The sequence below is a fragment of the Lactuca serriola genome, chromosome 4, assembly GCF_051521515.1.
Source record: "Lactuca serriola cultivar US96UC23 chromosome 4, Lser_US96UC23_V15, whole genome shotgun sequence".
In the NCBI taxonomy this organism is placed as follows: domain Eukaryota; kingdom Viridiplantae; phylum Streptophyta; class Magnoliopsida; order Asterales; family Asteraceae; genus Lactuca; species Lactuca serriola.
The window spans coordinates 134,312,964-134,328,966 of NC_136411.1; the positions used below are offsets into that span (position 1 = coordinate 134,312,964).

Sequence of the window (16,003 nt, forward strand, 5' to 3'; positions counted from 1 at the left end):
AACTTGCCTCTTCAACCACACATCACGAAGGCTAGCTCTATTTCTGATATCCAATTCTTAGCTCCGACCGGATCCTCCCTTCAAGTGAAGGTCGATGGTTTGCAAGTCAAAAAGTCTTTGTACTTGCATCCAAGTCCATCAATTTATCCCTCTTGTTTGTTTTTTCAAACTAATGGTGGGTTGGCTTGACCAATAGTCCCACTGAAGTTACGTCCTTTCGAATGCCCTTCATTCAACTTGGGTTATTCAATTGACATTGAAAGTTCTTCACGATTATGACGAAGAAGGTGTCTAGTTTCATCCATTTGACGATCCAACATCGTCTGAATCATCAATTGTACACCAGCCATTTTTATTGTCTCAGGTGCTACTGCTACAATAGGTACTTGCTCAACCACAAGTGGTTGATTCCTATCTTCGTTCACATTTCCAACTCCATTTCTGGTTCTTACCATTTTTGATCTACACACCGAATAAGGTGAATTTAGATCCTCAATCAAGGTAGATAATTAATTCATCCTTATCACTCCGAAATATTTACATGCTAGTTCTAATACCGTAGTCGTACGCTTAAAATCCTAAACACATAAGGTTTGCAGATCCGGTCGGCAATAGACCATAGATCCGAACCAACAATTTCATATGTGGAAAACATATAGCATTTAGCACATAAAAGCATTTTTGGCATCTTTCCTAAAATATAAAGGTGTTGGTGCCTAAAATATGGTAGACACTCGTCTCACGATCATCAATTAGCATTCTAAGTTTAAGTCTAGAAATCCTACAAATTCCTAGTTCGCTTAAACTAACGCTCTGATACCAACTGTACCATCCCCAATTTCGCGGCCAGAAAAGACCAATTTGTTTCTACTTTGTTTTTAAAATCAGAGTAATCTTTTACAGAAAATAGTTGTGGAATTTGTTCCCAAAAAAAATATGAAAAGAATTTATCAAAGCATTTCTTTAAAGAAATGTATTTTCATTATACAACAAAATATAGGGATGTCATGTTCAATAAAGACCAAAAGCATAAACAGAACAAAATAGACCTTATAACAGTTATTCATAACTACTGGCCTAAAATCCAAAATCTCTCGTTATGTCAGCCAACTTATGATCTCGTGCCATAACATGTAATACAAAGAAAACTGAGTAGGTCAGGCTTGGGAGTCTGGTGAGCATATAGGGTTTTCATCCCACAATGTTATATCATATATATATATATATATGTGTGTGTGTGTGTGTGTGTGTGTGTATATATATATATATATATATATATATATATATATATATATATTAGAACTCACAAACTTATAAAATTTCACCATATAAAAGCAACTCTTATCCCACCCCATCGATCCTCACAACAACACGATCCAAACTCTTGTATCTAAAACCTTCCTCTTTGCCTGATCCCTACTCACGGATCTGAAAGTAATCTCTTCACTTGATCCATACTCCCGGATCTAACACTAATCTCTTCACCTGATCCATACTCCCGAATCTAAAACTAATCTCTTCTCCTAATCCATACTCCCAGATCTAAAACTAATCTCTTCACCTGATCCATACTCCCGGATCAAAAATGAATCTCTTCACTTGATCCATACTCCCGGATCTAAAACTAATCTCCTAATCTGATCCATACTCCCGGATCAATAACCGTGCCCAATCCATACTCCTGGACTAGGGACAACTCACTTAGTCTTAATCCATATTCCTAGACTAATAACAATTTTATCTTTTTACCTGATCCATACTCTCGGATCTAAAACTAACCCCTTGATCTCATTATCCAACTCATCTTTTATCGCACACCAATTATCTCATCTACCCATGTGCTACCCAACATATTTGTAGATATAAAATACATATATAGTTTAACTCATTTAAAACTATATAAAACATCCATTCCGCACTCATCTAAAATATACAACAATATATAAACACATAGCACGTATTTCATAGCAAATACTTCATATTTATCTGTTAGAAGAGAGTGGCTACACGCTCACCCAAAACATATACTTAATACCTTCAAATAATACTTGTATTAAAATCGTGTTTATGAAAGGGAATATACACTCACATGATAAGATGTTTATCGGACAACACTACGACTCTAAGTGTAGTATTCTTCGGTGAAACTGGAATATCTTGAAACACCGGACTTCTGGCGGGCAGAACTTCGGCTCGGAAACTCTTTTTCTCCGGATCTTCGGGGTTTCGGGACTTGCTTCGGGTGTCGGGATAATACCGGGGCTTTGGGGGTATAATTTTCTCGTAGATCGATGAAATAAGGGTGAGAGAGAAAAGATTTGGCAACCACAAACGACTGCCCTTTGTGTTCTATTTATAGGGTGAAGTCTGCCGCGAACGCAGGGCGTTCCCCGAACGAACACAGGGCGTTCCCTTCGAAAGCGGTGCGTAGGAGCGGGGTTTTGATCCTATCCCTTATCCGTTGAGCCGGCATCGACGTGGCCAATCCAGAGCCAAGCATTGAACGCGGGGCGTTCCCCACTACGCCCAACATACTCATTTGCTACAAGAATTTTGTCAAGGTACCAATCTTGACAACTTGAAAAAATGGAAGGGTTAAATAGCTTACTTGAATTTCGGGATGTTACACATTTTATCATTTAATTGATTAAATGGGTCTTAAGTACAAACTAACGTAACTTAGTTATTATTAGAATTATTGCAACTAGTTATGACCTTGGATATTTTTTTCTAACTTGGTAATAGTTTAATTCTATTAGTTTTATTTAATGTTGGTGGAAATCATTTTTTTTGTTAGATACAACCTTCGATTGTTAGTTTGTCGGAATTTGGAAATCAATTTGTGTGGGTCTAATGTTAGTGCGTGAGTTTATTGTTATTTATAAGTGGAAATCATTTTTTGTCTTTAATATGAGTTTTAAGATGTTGGAAATCGTTGAGTGAGTTTGTTGATATTGGAAATCGTTTTTTGAGTGTTTTTTATTTTTATTTTTATTTATTTTGTTTTTTTAATGTTGGAAATCATTTTTTTCAGTGGGTATTTTGATGATGGAAATCGTTTTTTTTTTTTTTAGTTTTCTTTATTAATTTATTAGTCTAGTGATATATCAAAAAAATAAGTAGCGATGGTTTTGCGATAAGTTGCATGTCGTACTGTTAAAGAAAAAATTATTGGTCTCGTTCATGTGGTTTTTTAGCTTTAACATGTTTTGTTTGCTTTAACATGCTTTAACCTCGTCTCATACATGTGTTTTTTGTTAAATAAATAGATATTGGTCCCCACTCAAGATTATTATGAGTTTTAAATTTGCTTTAATATGGTTTTCAGATATTCAAATTCAAATTCAAGAGTTTGGTGATTGTGTTAGTTAATTAAGTTTTGAATTGCTAATTTGTATGATGGATTTGCATGCACATGATTCATTTTGTTGCTTTGACCCATCAAATTTATGGAAGTTTATTGATTTTATTCTAAATAATTCTAGTTATAAATACACACTACTAGAAAAACAACATTTTACTACGCGCAATACGCATTGGTTTACGATACGCAAAACTGTGTGACCTAAATATAATGTCATCTCTCGATAAATTTTAAGGATTTAGGATGCGCATTTTTACGTACCCTTAAATTAGTGTCTAAAAAAACACGGAGGGCACCTATAATAAAATGTGTGTCGTCTGAGGATGTCGCTTTATAAATTTTCACGGAAACGCGCGTTCCATCCTTTAATAGCTAGGGGGTAATGAAATCCTAAAAAATTAAAATCCTCGCCTTCCTTTTTCTTCCTTTCCCTCTTGCCCTAATTATCGACGCTCCTTCCTTCCCCCTGCCGACATTGACTGCCACCTACTTCTTGCCTCGCACTCCGACCATCGTTACTTGCCATTCCTGGTCGTCGACGTCAACCAAGGCAAGCATGCCACCAACCGACAACCTTCACTCTCTCCTTCTTTTCCCTGAAAACCCTAATCCGCCTCCACCACTACCAAATCTTGAACAGTATAAACCGATGGTGTTGTCTTATTTTTCATTTTCCATGTTTACCCGTAGCATAGTGGCCCCACAATTTACAAGTTAGGCTAATTGGTTTTTCCATTTGCATTTATCCTTTCATTTGTTTTGATGTTTCTTAATTCTTTGATTATGTTCTCTACTTGCTTAAGGTGATTCCACATTTTCTTGAATCTTGATTATTATTTGTTTATTTTTTTTAGGAGTTTCTATCATTGAAGATGGAGGTGAAGGAATAACAATGAAGATAGAAATGAATTCGGATGGAATCCCTAGTATATTACTTGATATCAAGACTAGACTAGGAGTTGGATTGCCTATACAACTTAACCATTGAGACATGTTAACAATTAGCTGGATTAAGGCAACTCTTTTGTGAAAATGGTATCTACTTTCATCATAAGCAGATGCTTAATGTTGTTAACGATTATGTAATCAGGCCCATCCAGATATTATCCAAACTAGGTATATGCTATTCCATTTAGAGGGACCTATACTCTCTTTTTTTGCTTCACTTTTATCACCACAAATAGTCCTAGGTGTGTTAATCAGTGTGTAACGCTCCGTTCCGAATTGACTTCTAGTCTAAGGCTGTGGGCTGAAGGTTGGTCATCATATGGAGTATCGCTCTATAGAAGGTAAGATCTAGGCTCATTTGGGTGTGGGTGATGTATTAGAGGTGTTTCGGGTGTTCGGGATGTGTTTTGGAGCCTAGGGGTAATTTGGTAAAGTGTTAGTTCGGGCTTTTGTGGAGAATGGATTTTTGTTCAGAAGGTATTAAGGAATGTTTGAGATGTTAGAAGTGTAGAGCTTCTCGTCACCTTTCTGTGGATATAAGAATCGTTGAAAACGGATTTATAACGAAGAAGTTATGGCTTTCAGAAGTTTAGTAGTTTCAGGCTTAGCTGAGTACGCTGGGCGTACACAAGGAGTATGTTTGGCATACTAGGGAAAAAGGGAGTACGCTGGGCGTACTTTGGGTTCCGTTGGGCGTACCAGAATTACACTGGGCGTAATTCTATCAGATCATAACCCTATTTTAGGGTCTTGTACCCTATTTAAACCCCTTATTTCATAACCAAACCCTAACATCTTTAGCCTCCACCCCTCGAAATATTAGAAATCGTCATATAGCATCCATGGGGGCATTTTGAGCTTATGGAGTCCATTTTTGGGGTGTTTAACCCATTTTCAAGAAGTTGGAGTTTGATGCAAGGATGCGAATTAAGGAGGAGCTTAGAGATCTTGCTTTTAGGACTCAGTCTCAGCTTAATGAAGTTATAAAGCTTTGAACTTGACCATTGAATGCTTAGATCTACTATGTTGGGTTTTTTGGATCTTTTGGTCCCAAGAATGGAGCTTTATGGTTCCAAATCCGTTTTTAGGCTTGGGGTTGCCACCCTTGATGCTATTTGAGTCCCTCATGCAGAAAGTTGTGATATTGATGGTCTTAATGGATTCATGCTTGAGTTAGGGTCACTTTTATGGAAGTAGAATGCCATTTTTGGAGTTTGGGTTTGTTTGGGGCACGCAAAGTCACCAAGTCAGTGACTTTATGGGTTTAGATGTTAAGTATAGCTCAGATGAATAATTTGGACTTGTTGGATCAAGTATTAAGCACTTAATGGATGATGTGCATCAGCTACTTGTACGTTGGGCGTACTATGTAGTACGCTGCGCGTACAGTCCATTTGCTTAACCGCTAAGCGTATAGAAGAGGTACGCTGCGCGTATGCTCTTAGAAGCACTTGGGCCTTTGTGGACTTCGGACCTTTAGGCCCTAATGGTTTTTGGCCTGGATTTGTTGATAGTTGGGCCTAAATGCATCTTTCAGCCAATAATGGAATAGTTGGGCCTATTGGGCCTTATGGCCCAATGTAGAAATGGACTTCATATATGTGGGCCTCGGTTTGGTCCAATTCTTGGACTAGGTTGCTGTGGGCCTTCGTGGGCCATTTGGGTAAGTATTATTGACTAAGTAAAGTATTGGGCTTTAGTATAAGGTCCATTGGAAAGGTTTGGGCCTAATTTGGAAAATTGGGCCATTGATGGTTTCATGGACATTATAATGTTGGTCCTTTGTTTTGGGTTTGGACCCTTAGTTGTGGATCATATTGGGCCAGGGGTAAAATGGTCGTTTTACCCCATGCTTGGATTAAGGATTATGGTATGGGGCCCAATTACTAACTTGAGAATATTATTGGTAGTGGCAGCTCGGGAAGCTGGCGGGGCAGCAGCTAGGGATTTGTTCAGGAAGCTTCTGCATTCGAGGTGAGTCTTTTCACCATACCAATGGGTCTAAGGCACCAAGGCCGGCCCATTTTATGTTATGTGGTACACTATCTATCGTATAGATATGTGGTATGGTAGTTAGCTTTATGCTAAATGGTATGCTAGTGATTATATGATATGTGTTATGCTAGTTTTCTTTGTGATACTTACTTGGAAGACCTTGGGGGAACCCGTGGCATTGGATGTAAGACCATGTGGGGTAGCCCATGATAGTCCTAGGTAAAGACCATGTCGGGTAGCCCATGGGATTGGAAGTAAGACTAGGTGGGGTAGCCTATGGCTTTCCTAGGTTTTATGTATGTATGGCTTATGTGATGAAGGTAACTTTTATAGCTAACAGGATATGTGTTATGTGGATTGTGTATATGGTATGCTCTGGGAAACTCACTAAGCTTCGTGCTTACAGGTTTTGTTTATGGTTTCAGTTATCATCGTTTTGGAAAGGAAGGGCTCGGATCGATCGCAGTTCATACACCTATGATTTCCGCAATGAATGATTTTGGGATGAACTTTGATAAATGTTTTACTTAATGATGATTTGAAATGTTTGGAATAAATGATATCTATTTTTGGGTTATATTAAAAATGAAAATTTTACCCTTGATTTTTGGGTCGTTACACAGTGAATAATTAGAGTAGCAATTGAAATTACCAAACTGACCCTATAATTCGTTTTTGTGTTGTATGCAGAAATGAAGATGGTGATATGGAATGGAGATGCATATTTTGTAACACTTGCTAATTTATGGGTGAATATATATATAATATCCAATATGGCTCTACTACTTTAATCATGCATATACTAATATCATCTACCCACACAGTCTTTGTAATATTGTTGGCATCTATGTTATGGAGTACTGACATATATATTAACTTAAGCTGCAGTTGGGATATTGACCTATGCTCAACAGTGTTTGGATGTACAATTGAAGGAATCATGGTATATTTCCAAGACCCTAAAATCATTTACATTTTCTTATTTTCTCAAAATATTAAGTGTTAACGTTGCTTCCGAATACAAGGTATGAAAAGCTGCAACGGTGGGATGATGCCCTTAAAGCATACACTGCAAAATCTGCTCAAGCAACAAGTCAACATCTTATCTTAGATGCTACACTAGGTATTATTCAAATATACCATGCCATAGTATTATAGTATTTATATTATTATCATTTCAATGTAATTAATTAAAACATTTGTTCATTCTTAGGACGAATGAGGAGTCTTGGACACCTGCTGAGCCAATTGCTCGACTAGAAATTGAACCAATGGTTTGCTTATAATTTATATCTCTCTCAAATCTCGAGCCTCTTTGATTTCTTTTGCAATAATATTTACCATTTTTTTCCTTTGCTCAGGCTGCTAATGTTGCCTGGAACATGGGGGAGTGGGATCAGATGGCTGAGTATGTATCTAAACTGGATGATGGTGATGAAACTAAACTCAGGGTGTTAGGAAACACTACTGGCATAGGTGATGGTGGAAGCAATGGGACATTCTTCAGGGTTGTTATCTTAATTCGTAGAGGAAAGGTGTTATTTGGAATCGGGATTTAGATTTGGATTTCTTCACTTGTAAGCGTATGTTTAGAACATCGGATATTCACTTGACATGTTTTTATTGGATGAAATTGATTTTTTTGGTATATATATTTTTTCTATATTTTTGTATTATGCGTAAAAGAGTATCGTAAAGGCACGTCGTATATGCATATTATAAATGGTTGCTAAAGTTTATGACACGTAAATGCATGTCATCTTCATTTATGACAGGGGCTATAATGATACGCAATGCGTATCCTAAATGCGCGTCGTAAGGTTACGACACACAAATGCGTGTCGTCTTCTTTTATGATAGGGCCTTCTTTGATATGCATTGCATGTCATAAATGAGCATCGTAAAAGCGTGTCATAACTGTGTGTCGTAAATGTGTGTCGTCTATAGACGATGCATAAAAGCGCGTCGTCTCTCATTATGACAGGGCCTTCCTTGACATGCATTTGCGCGTCGTCTGAGCATTTTACGACACCATTGCACGCCATAAAAGGCTGTTTTTCTAGCTATGACAAGTTGTATATTCTACATGAACTTTCAGTTTGCCTTATTCATATGCAACAAGACGAAAGATTTGATACCTCTGACATTGCTAAAATGATGGTAGATACCTAGATGAATCACTTTTTCCTTTGTTATATCGATTAGTGAAGTTAGCGTTGATTTTTCAGGTTGGAACTATAACCGCGGATAGATGTTTGCCGCTATGAAGGTTGTAAAATCAAATTTGCACAATTGAATTTTAGAAGTGTTTTTAAATGATTGTGTGATTTGTGTGGTTCAAAAAATGCTTTTTTCAAAGATACAAATGAAAACGTTTTAAATCTTTACCAAATTGTAAGATATCGTAGAAAACAATTATAAAATGACATTATTTAAAGGTTTTAACATTATTCTACATGGTTTGATTACTACAAACCTAGTTATCATCAAATCCTAACAAATAGACGGAGACTAACAAACTCACTGATTTTATGTTGAAAAAACCAAAAGTAAAGTATACATAACTAATAAAATGAATAAAGGAAAGTGAACATCAACATAAGTAAAAAGGAATGCCTTCAAAGTAGATACATTTTTGCAATTTACTTGTTTTTCTTTTATATTTTTGGCTTTATCTTTTAAGGAATGAGGGGTGAGCAAAACCTAACATGTAAACCCAAAAACCAATAAAAACCGATAAAACCGAAACCGTAAAACCGAAACCGAAGCATAAACCAACGTTTTGGGTTTAGATTTTTCAAAAACCGAAAATTTCCGTTTGGGTTCGGTTTTTGGGTTTTGTAAAACCGAAAAAAACGGAACCGAACTGAACCAATTATATAAAATATTTATAAAAATAGATTTTTTTAAAATAATATACATATATTTTGCGTTATTATAGCAAAATAAGTAATAGTTCAGGTGGTTAATGCGTTGAGAGAAAAACTTTGAGACGCACTTGAACAAACGTTAGAACAAGTATATTGCGGAATAGTTAATCTCGAAGGATCTAAAAGCTCAACAATACTATTTAGAGTTAGATAGTTAAAGAGTTAGTGGCGGAAAAGTAAAGAAATGGAAATGACAATGATTGTTATATCAAGTATACACATAAGTTGATACATAACGAGGAATGCATTCAAGCCAAGTTAATAAGTGAGATCAAACTTAGTGATTAAGTCTCAAAATACTTGCTCTGAAGAGAGATTATAATCAGTTATGTAAAAGCAAGAAGTTTGAGTAAGAAATATAGAAAAGATAACTTCAGAGATGTGTATTCAGAATAATAGATGCGTATGCTGATTTTTTGAATACAAGAGAATGAGCTCTATTTATAGAGACTCAAGGAGTTACATAAGATTTACTCTCTAAGTATAGCCATGCAAGGCTTACTGGACAAAAGAGAGAATTACAATAAGACAAAAGAACTAAGTAATAAATATAGATTGCAGTAGGTAGAGATTCTAGATGCGGTCGCTGATGAAGAGGCTTGACTGCGAGTGCTTGTTGACTGCGGTAGCTGAAGTTCAAGAGGGTCACTTTTTATGCTTCTATAATTTCCCCCTAAGTGACCTCTTTAACTTTTGTTCAGCTATCAAGTTTAAGAAACTTGATCAGGATCCACCAAAACTTCTTGATGTTTTCCAACTAGATGATTCTCCTTAAGATCTTAAACTTGACTTATGTAGTAGTGTGCTTTGATTTTTCAATTGTAGTTCGGCAGATATCAAGTTGCTTCCTGGTGAGGCGATGCATGGCATTCATGGGAATGAAGTATTTGACATTGTCGATCTTCGTTTTGAAAATGACTCCGAGTTCAGGGAAGTTGGTTGCACCTAACGATCTTTCTTCAAATCCTTCGGTAGGCATTGGTGCAGGGTCGAATTGTGGCATATCAAATTTCTTGGCAATGGTGGGGTAGATGTCTGCGTCGATTTTAGCACAGTCACAGACCGTTTCCTTCAAAAAGGTATTAGCCCTTTCAAGCTCAATCATCATCTTCGGATGATTCTCCGACTTGTTCTGGAACCCCCTTGCAATGAGAAAGACTTCTTCTGGATTCATACAAGGGAAGTATGCTTGGGTGCGGATGTAGTCGTGTTCCCTTCTAGTTAGAGTATACTGGATGAAGTCAGCCTTTTTGAACTTCCGAGTCTTGAAGTTTTTTACTGCCGATGGTCTATCGTTAGAACATATATTCTCAATGGGAGTGGCATTCTTAGCATAAAAAAGACTAAGTCTCTCAAATTCCATTGGCAGTCTCTTGGATTTTCAGGAGTGATCTCCTCTTGCAGTGGAGTGTTATGAAGTGGAGTATGATGAGATGGTTGCGGTGAAGGAATTTTTTCTGTAATGATGGGAGGACTTTGTTGTTGTGAGATGGAGTGATTGGAGTGATGGACTTCTTCTTCACTTCCCCCTCTTGAGGAATTCAACCTAGGAGCTTCCTCAAGCCATTGACGAAGGCCATCAACTTTCGCAAAAACTTCTTAAAATTGAGCTTTGAGGGCATCTGCCAGTTGTTGATTGTTGGGAATGGTGGGCTTGAAGAGCAGCCGGTGAATTTCGTTGGTGAGTTGAAGGATTTCAGGGCCATGGAAATTTGTGATCAGCGATCGCTACAGACGTTTGATTGTAGCTTGAAGGACTGAGATTGTACACTCATAGGCAATGTGAGTCTCAACAATCAGCCTTTGAGATTGGTAGGCTTGATCTGCAATGGCTGCTTGAAGGTCTTTTGTGATTGTGGTTACCTCAGAGATGAGGCGTTCTGCAGCATCCATGAAGTCCTTGTGATCTGCTTGTCGATTATTGTCAAGGGATAGGATCCCCATTTCAACCTTGAGTGAGATACGCTCAGCAGCCAATCTCTCACGAGTTTCCAGGCGTTCTATCCGTTCAATCAATTACTGCGGTCCGGTGGTGTCTTCTGGTTGCGGTTGAGTTGGCTTGACCACAACAAGGTTTTGATCAACCTTTGCTTGTAATCTTAAGAATTCTTTCCAAGTGACTACATTCTTCTTCTTTTTCTTCTTCTCTTTGGGCTTTAAAGTTGAATGGTGAGAGCCATTGGATTCTTCATCTTCTTCAAACATCATAAAGTCATCATCAGAGGGAGAGGGTTTGTTTACCTCTTGAAGATCGTCATCATCAAGACCGAAGGTGGGAGCAGAGCTCACTTCTATTTCAGGTCCTTCGACTTGTGATTCTTGGACAGTGGGAGTGGGAGGAACTCTAGAAGCATTTTGATCAGTAGTTTCTTCCTGAGCCTTGTCGAGAGTTTCAACCATTTCAGACATCTGGTCTTGAACTTTCAGTATGGTGGCTACGGTATTCGCATTATTAATTACATCTGCCCAATACATAGCCACAGCCTAGATTTCTTGTTCCTTCTACTACTGTTGCTTGATTTGTTGATCCTTGCATGCTTGGAATGCCTTACGAAAAGCGGCATATTTCTTGGTTTCAGCTTCGTTGGATGGTTGATACTTACTCCATGAATCATTTGAATCACCATAGTCAATTCCTTGAAAGCGCACCGATGTGTCCCTCGGGTTCACGGATCCTTGCACATTTGCGCTCACCGTGCCTAAACCACCTGTTATAGATGTAAGAAGAGTGGGATTTCCTGAGCTTCCTTGGTCTCCTTGACTCGTAGTCAAGTTTGGCCTCGGCTCAGTTCTGGCATGGGCGGAAGAAGTGCCCTGCGGTTGGGAAGGTGTTTGAAGTGTTTGGGTTACATTCAAGAGGATGGAGTTCAACTCCTCAGCTGAAAAGAAATGCAGTCAGGAAGCCCTAGAGACCGTAGGGCGAGAACTAGAATTATCCTCTTGGGATAGAACTGGGGAGGAGTCTCCACGATGAGGTGAATCAGACTCACTTCCTGAGCTTGAGTGGTGTTCGATGGTTGTTTCAAATGGATGTGCGGCCATCCCAAGGACTACCGGAGCCTGTTGTGAGGCTGAGGTATCATTCCAGTCACGCATTTGGCTAGAGGATTGGTTTTTCTTTTCTTAAGGATGGCAATTGGTTGCGCATCCTCATCAGAGTCACTATCAAGTATGGTGGTGGTTGGTTGAGTTTTACGTTTCTTGGAGGATGTGGTTGTTTTAGAGGCATCCTCCGTGGAAGTTCTTTGTTTCTTCTTGGAGGCCAAAGTCTTTCTTCTTTGAGAAAGATTGGAAAGAGTAGTGGAAGAAGGGACTACGGTGCCTTCAGGGTTAATGATTGCGGATGGATTTTTAAAAGGCGGGGTAGGAAGGTATGGGTCAATACCTTCCACAGCCTTAATGTGGTCTGAGACATCAGCAGTCTCAAGACCGAGGGAAGAAAGAATGTGGGTAAGAAGTCTCCGAATTGGGCAAAAAGCAGACTGATCAGATGAGGGATTGTACCTTTTTAGATCTTTAGTGACAAAGAAGTTGATGTCACTGCCCATCTTGATCCATCTGTCCGCATGAAGGTCTGAAATGCAGAGGGACTAGAACCTTGCGGAAGTGAGTTCGGTTGGGTTCTCCCTTGGGCTCTCCTTGGGAACATATTGGAGAAAATCGTCCCAAAGGATCTGTCCGTAGTTCACATCGTGACATGTGAAGATACTCCATACCAGCTCTAGTAGTTAGAGTCCCATATTATCCGTGCCTCTGGTTCTGTCAGATAGACTGCGAATGACGAAGTGGCACACGAATTGCCCTACCACAGGCAATTGGTTCTTCTTGAATTCACCAATTCCTTTGATATTTTTATGATATCCCATTTGGTAAAGAGCCGAGGTAATGTCCACCATCGATGGGGTGAAAATCTTGATGGAGGGATGAACCAGAAGGTTAATGGCAGTATGAAACTTTTCTTTGGACAGAATGACCAAAGAATCGTTAATCAGGTTGAGATGAACTTCTTGTGGGTTTTTGACTGGTCGATAAGAGGAGAAGGCACATTTGAAAAGGGTTGTGATTGGGACAACAACTGTGAATGCATCGAAGTGGCCAAACAGGGGGTGATTTTTTAGAAACTTGATCATTAGTTTTGTGGGGGCATTGTAGAATGAGTGTTTTTCAAACACGGCTATGAAATTGCTTGAAGCAATTGTGGGTGAGTATGAACCAGTTGGGTTCACTAATCCAGAAGCCTTGGATTGTTTCTTGGAAACACTAGATTTCACCATTGTTGAGAGTTTGAGGAAGCTTTGAGGAAGAAAGGCAGAATGCAAGAGAAGATTCAAAGTTTAGAGAGTGTAAACTTTTCTTTATGGAGAAGACAGGGGTTTATAGTGGCTTAAGGGAGCGGGAAACGTTTTTGACCTAAGTGAATTTGGGTAAAAACGTTTGGGTTTATCTTTTGAATTAAGGTCTTTAATCTTAGCCACAGATTGATAAAAGAGGGATTAAATCTGAATTTGGGGTTTACCAAAAAAAGGTTTGCATTTAATGAAATTTCAGATTTGATACCACGTCTGGTGAACGTGTGGTGAGGGAGAGATCAATCCGTTGGGTAAAGGGGAAGTCGTAACGGATTTGATGTTTTGGGGTAAGAAGAAAAGACATATTAAAAGGATTTGATTTAGGAAAATCTTTCTTTTTGTCATCATACCTAAAATAGGTCTGACATGAGGTTTATTCAAAAGAATGATACAGATGCACAAATAATGTTTTTCTTTAATGTTTTCTCTATTTAATGAAGGATCATTAAATAGCACACTACTTTTTTTTGTTTTTTTTTTCAAAAGAATGAACAGTCTAAAAATCATTTAAAGTTACTGTGGATAGACACATCATTGCGGATGGATCATATGACGTCGGATGAATGACTGCAGTAGATGAACTGAGATGAACACTTGAACAAAGATTAGTAAAACAAACATTAAGGACCATTGAATAATGGTCCGGATTCATCATTCCTAACATTTGTAAGAAAGTGTTGAGTTTTGAAGAGTCAAGTGCCTTTGTGAATACATTAGCAATCTCTTCATGAGTACAGACAAAGACTAGTTCAATGTTACCTTTTAGGATGTGGTCTTTGATGAAGTGATATCGTAGTTCAATGTGCTTGGTCTTGGAGTGCTGAATATGATTGTGAGAAATCGCTATGGCACTTTCAGAGACACAATAGATTGGTATCCGCAACATCCTGTATCCGTAGTAAAGCAGTTGTGTTTTCATCCATAAGACTTGAGAACAACAACTGGCTACGGCCACATATTCAGCTTCTGCGGTCGACAATGATACACAACTTTGTTTTCTTGAGGACCAGCATACTAATCTTCCACCCAGAAATTGACACCCACCTGAGGTGCTTTTTCGATCTAGTCTGCATCAGGAATGATTCGCATCTGTAAAAGCTTGAAGACTGAAATTGTTTCCTGCGGGGTACCATAGACCAAGAGACTTGCTTCATTTGAGGTACCGAAGTATTTGTTTGGCTGCGGTCATATGTGACAGTTTTGGGTCAGCCTGATACCTTGCACATACACCAGTTGCAAAGAAAATGTCTGGTCGGCTTGCAGTAAGATACATTAGAGACCCAATGATACCTCTATAAGTCTTGTGATCCACAAATTTGCCTGAGGGATCAGCAGAGATCTTATAACCAAAGGCCATGGGGACCTTAGATGAAGAACAATTGTCCATAGAATATTTCTTCAACAGTTCTGAGGTGTATTTTTCTTGATGAATGAATATACCCTGAGGGATTTGTTTCACTTGAAGCCCTAGAAAGAAGTTAATCTGTCTATTCATGCTTATCTGGAACTTGTTGGTCATGAGCTTACCAAATTCATCCACCATTCCTTGATCAGTCGATCCAAAAATGATATAATCCACGTATATTTTTACAAGCATTAGATAGTCACCATTTGCTTTTCGAAATAATATGGGATCAATCACTCCTCTTTTGTAACCTGAAGAGACGTGAAATTCAGATATAGTCTCATACCAAGCTCTAGGGGCTTGTTTTAGACCGTAGACTGCCTTTTCAAGCTTGTAGCAGTCGTCTGGGAATTCAATGCTTTCAAAACCTAGAGGTTGTGGAAGATAAACATCTTCTTTAAATTCACCATTGAAAAATGCACTCTTAACGTCCATTTGGTGGACCTTGATGTTTTTTTGGACTGCGTATGATAAGAAGATTCGGATGGCTTCCATTCGTGTCACTGGAGCATACGTTTCATCATGGTCAACACCTTCAAGTTGATTGTAGCCCTTTGCAACTAGCCTTGACATGTTTCGGACTACCGTAACAGATTCATCCAACTTGTTTTTGAATGCCCATCTAGTGCCAAAAATGGTGTGACCATGTGGCTTCGGGAAGATATTCCACACATTATTTCTTTTGAATTCTTCTAGCTCTTCTTGCATTGCAGCTATCCAATCAGGTTCTAGTAATGCTTCTTTGATCGATCGAGGCTCGACTGAGGACATAAATGTTGCGTAGTGACAATGATCAGATAAGTCCTTGGAAAATTGAGTCTGGATACCTACGGAAGGGTTGCTGTGACAACCCAAAATTTTCATTTGAATAAACTCCGCAATCAAGCACATCAAAAATTTGCCAAATTCATCTCAAAAATATTTTTTTGGCCGAATTTAAGCCCGTTTGAGTATTTTATTCTATATTCGTCAAGCAAACAAAAATAAGGAAGTATACTTTAGAGTTTTCCTT

General features: G+C 38.4%; 1 protein-coding gene across 1 annotated transcript; it reads right to left on the reverse strand.

The window, feature by feature from the left end:
- Positions 1 to 15,224: 15,224 nt before the first annotated feature.
- Positions 15,225 to 15,762, reverse strand: LOC145098842 (putative mitochondrial protein AtMg00820). The gene is made up of 2 exons (XM_079036441.1): positions 15,313 to 15,762; positions 15,225 to 15,242 (listed from the first exon to the last, which is right to left on the reverse strand). The coding sequence occupies exons 1-2, from the start codon at positions 15,760 to 15,762 to the stop codon at positions 15,225 to 15,227; spliced, it is 468 nt and encodes a 155-aa protein (XP_078892567.1).
- Positions 15,763 to 16,003: the final 241 nt, after the last annotated feature.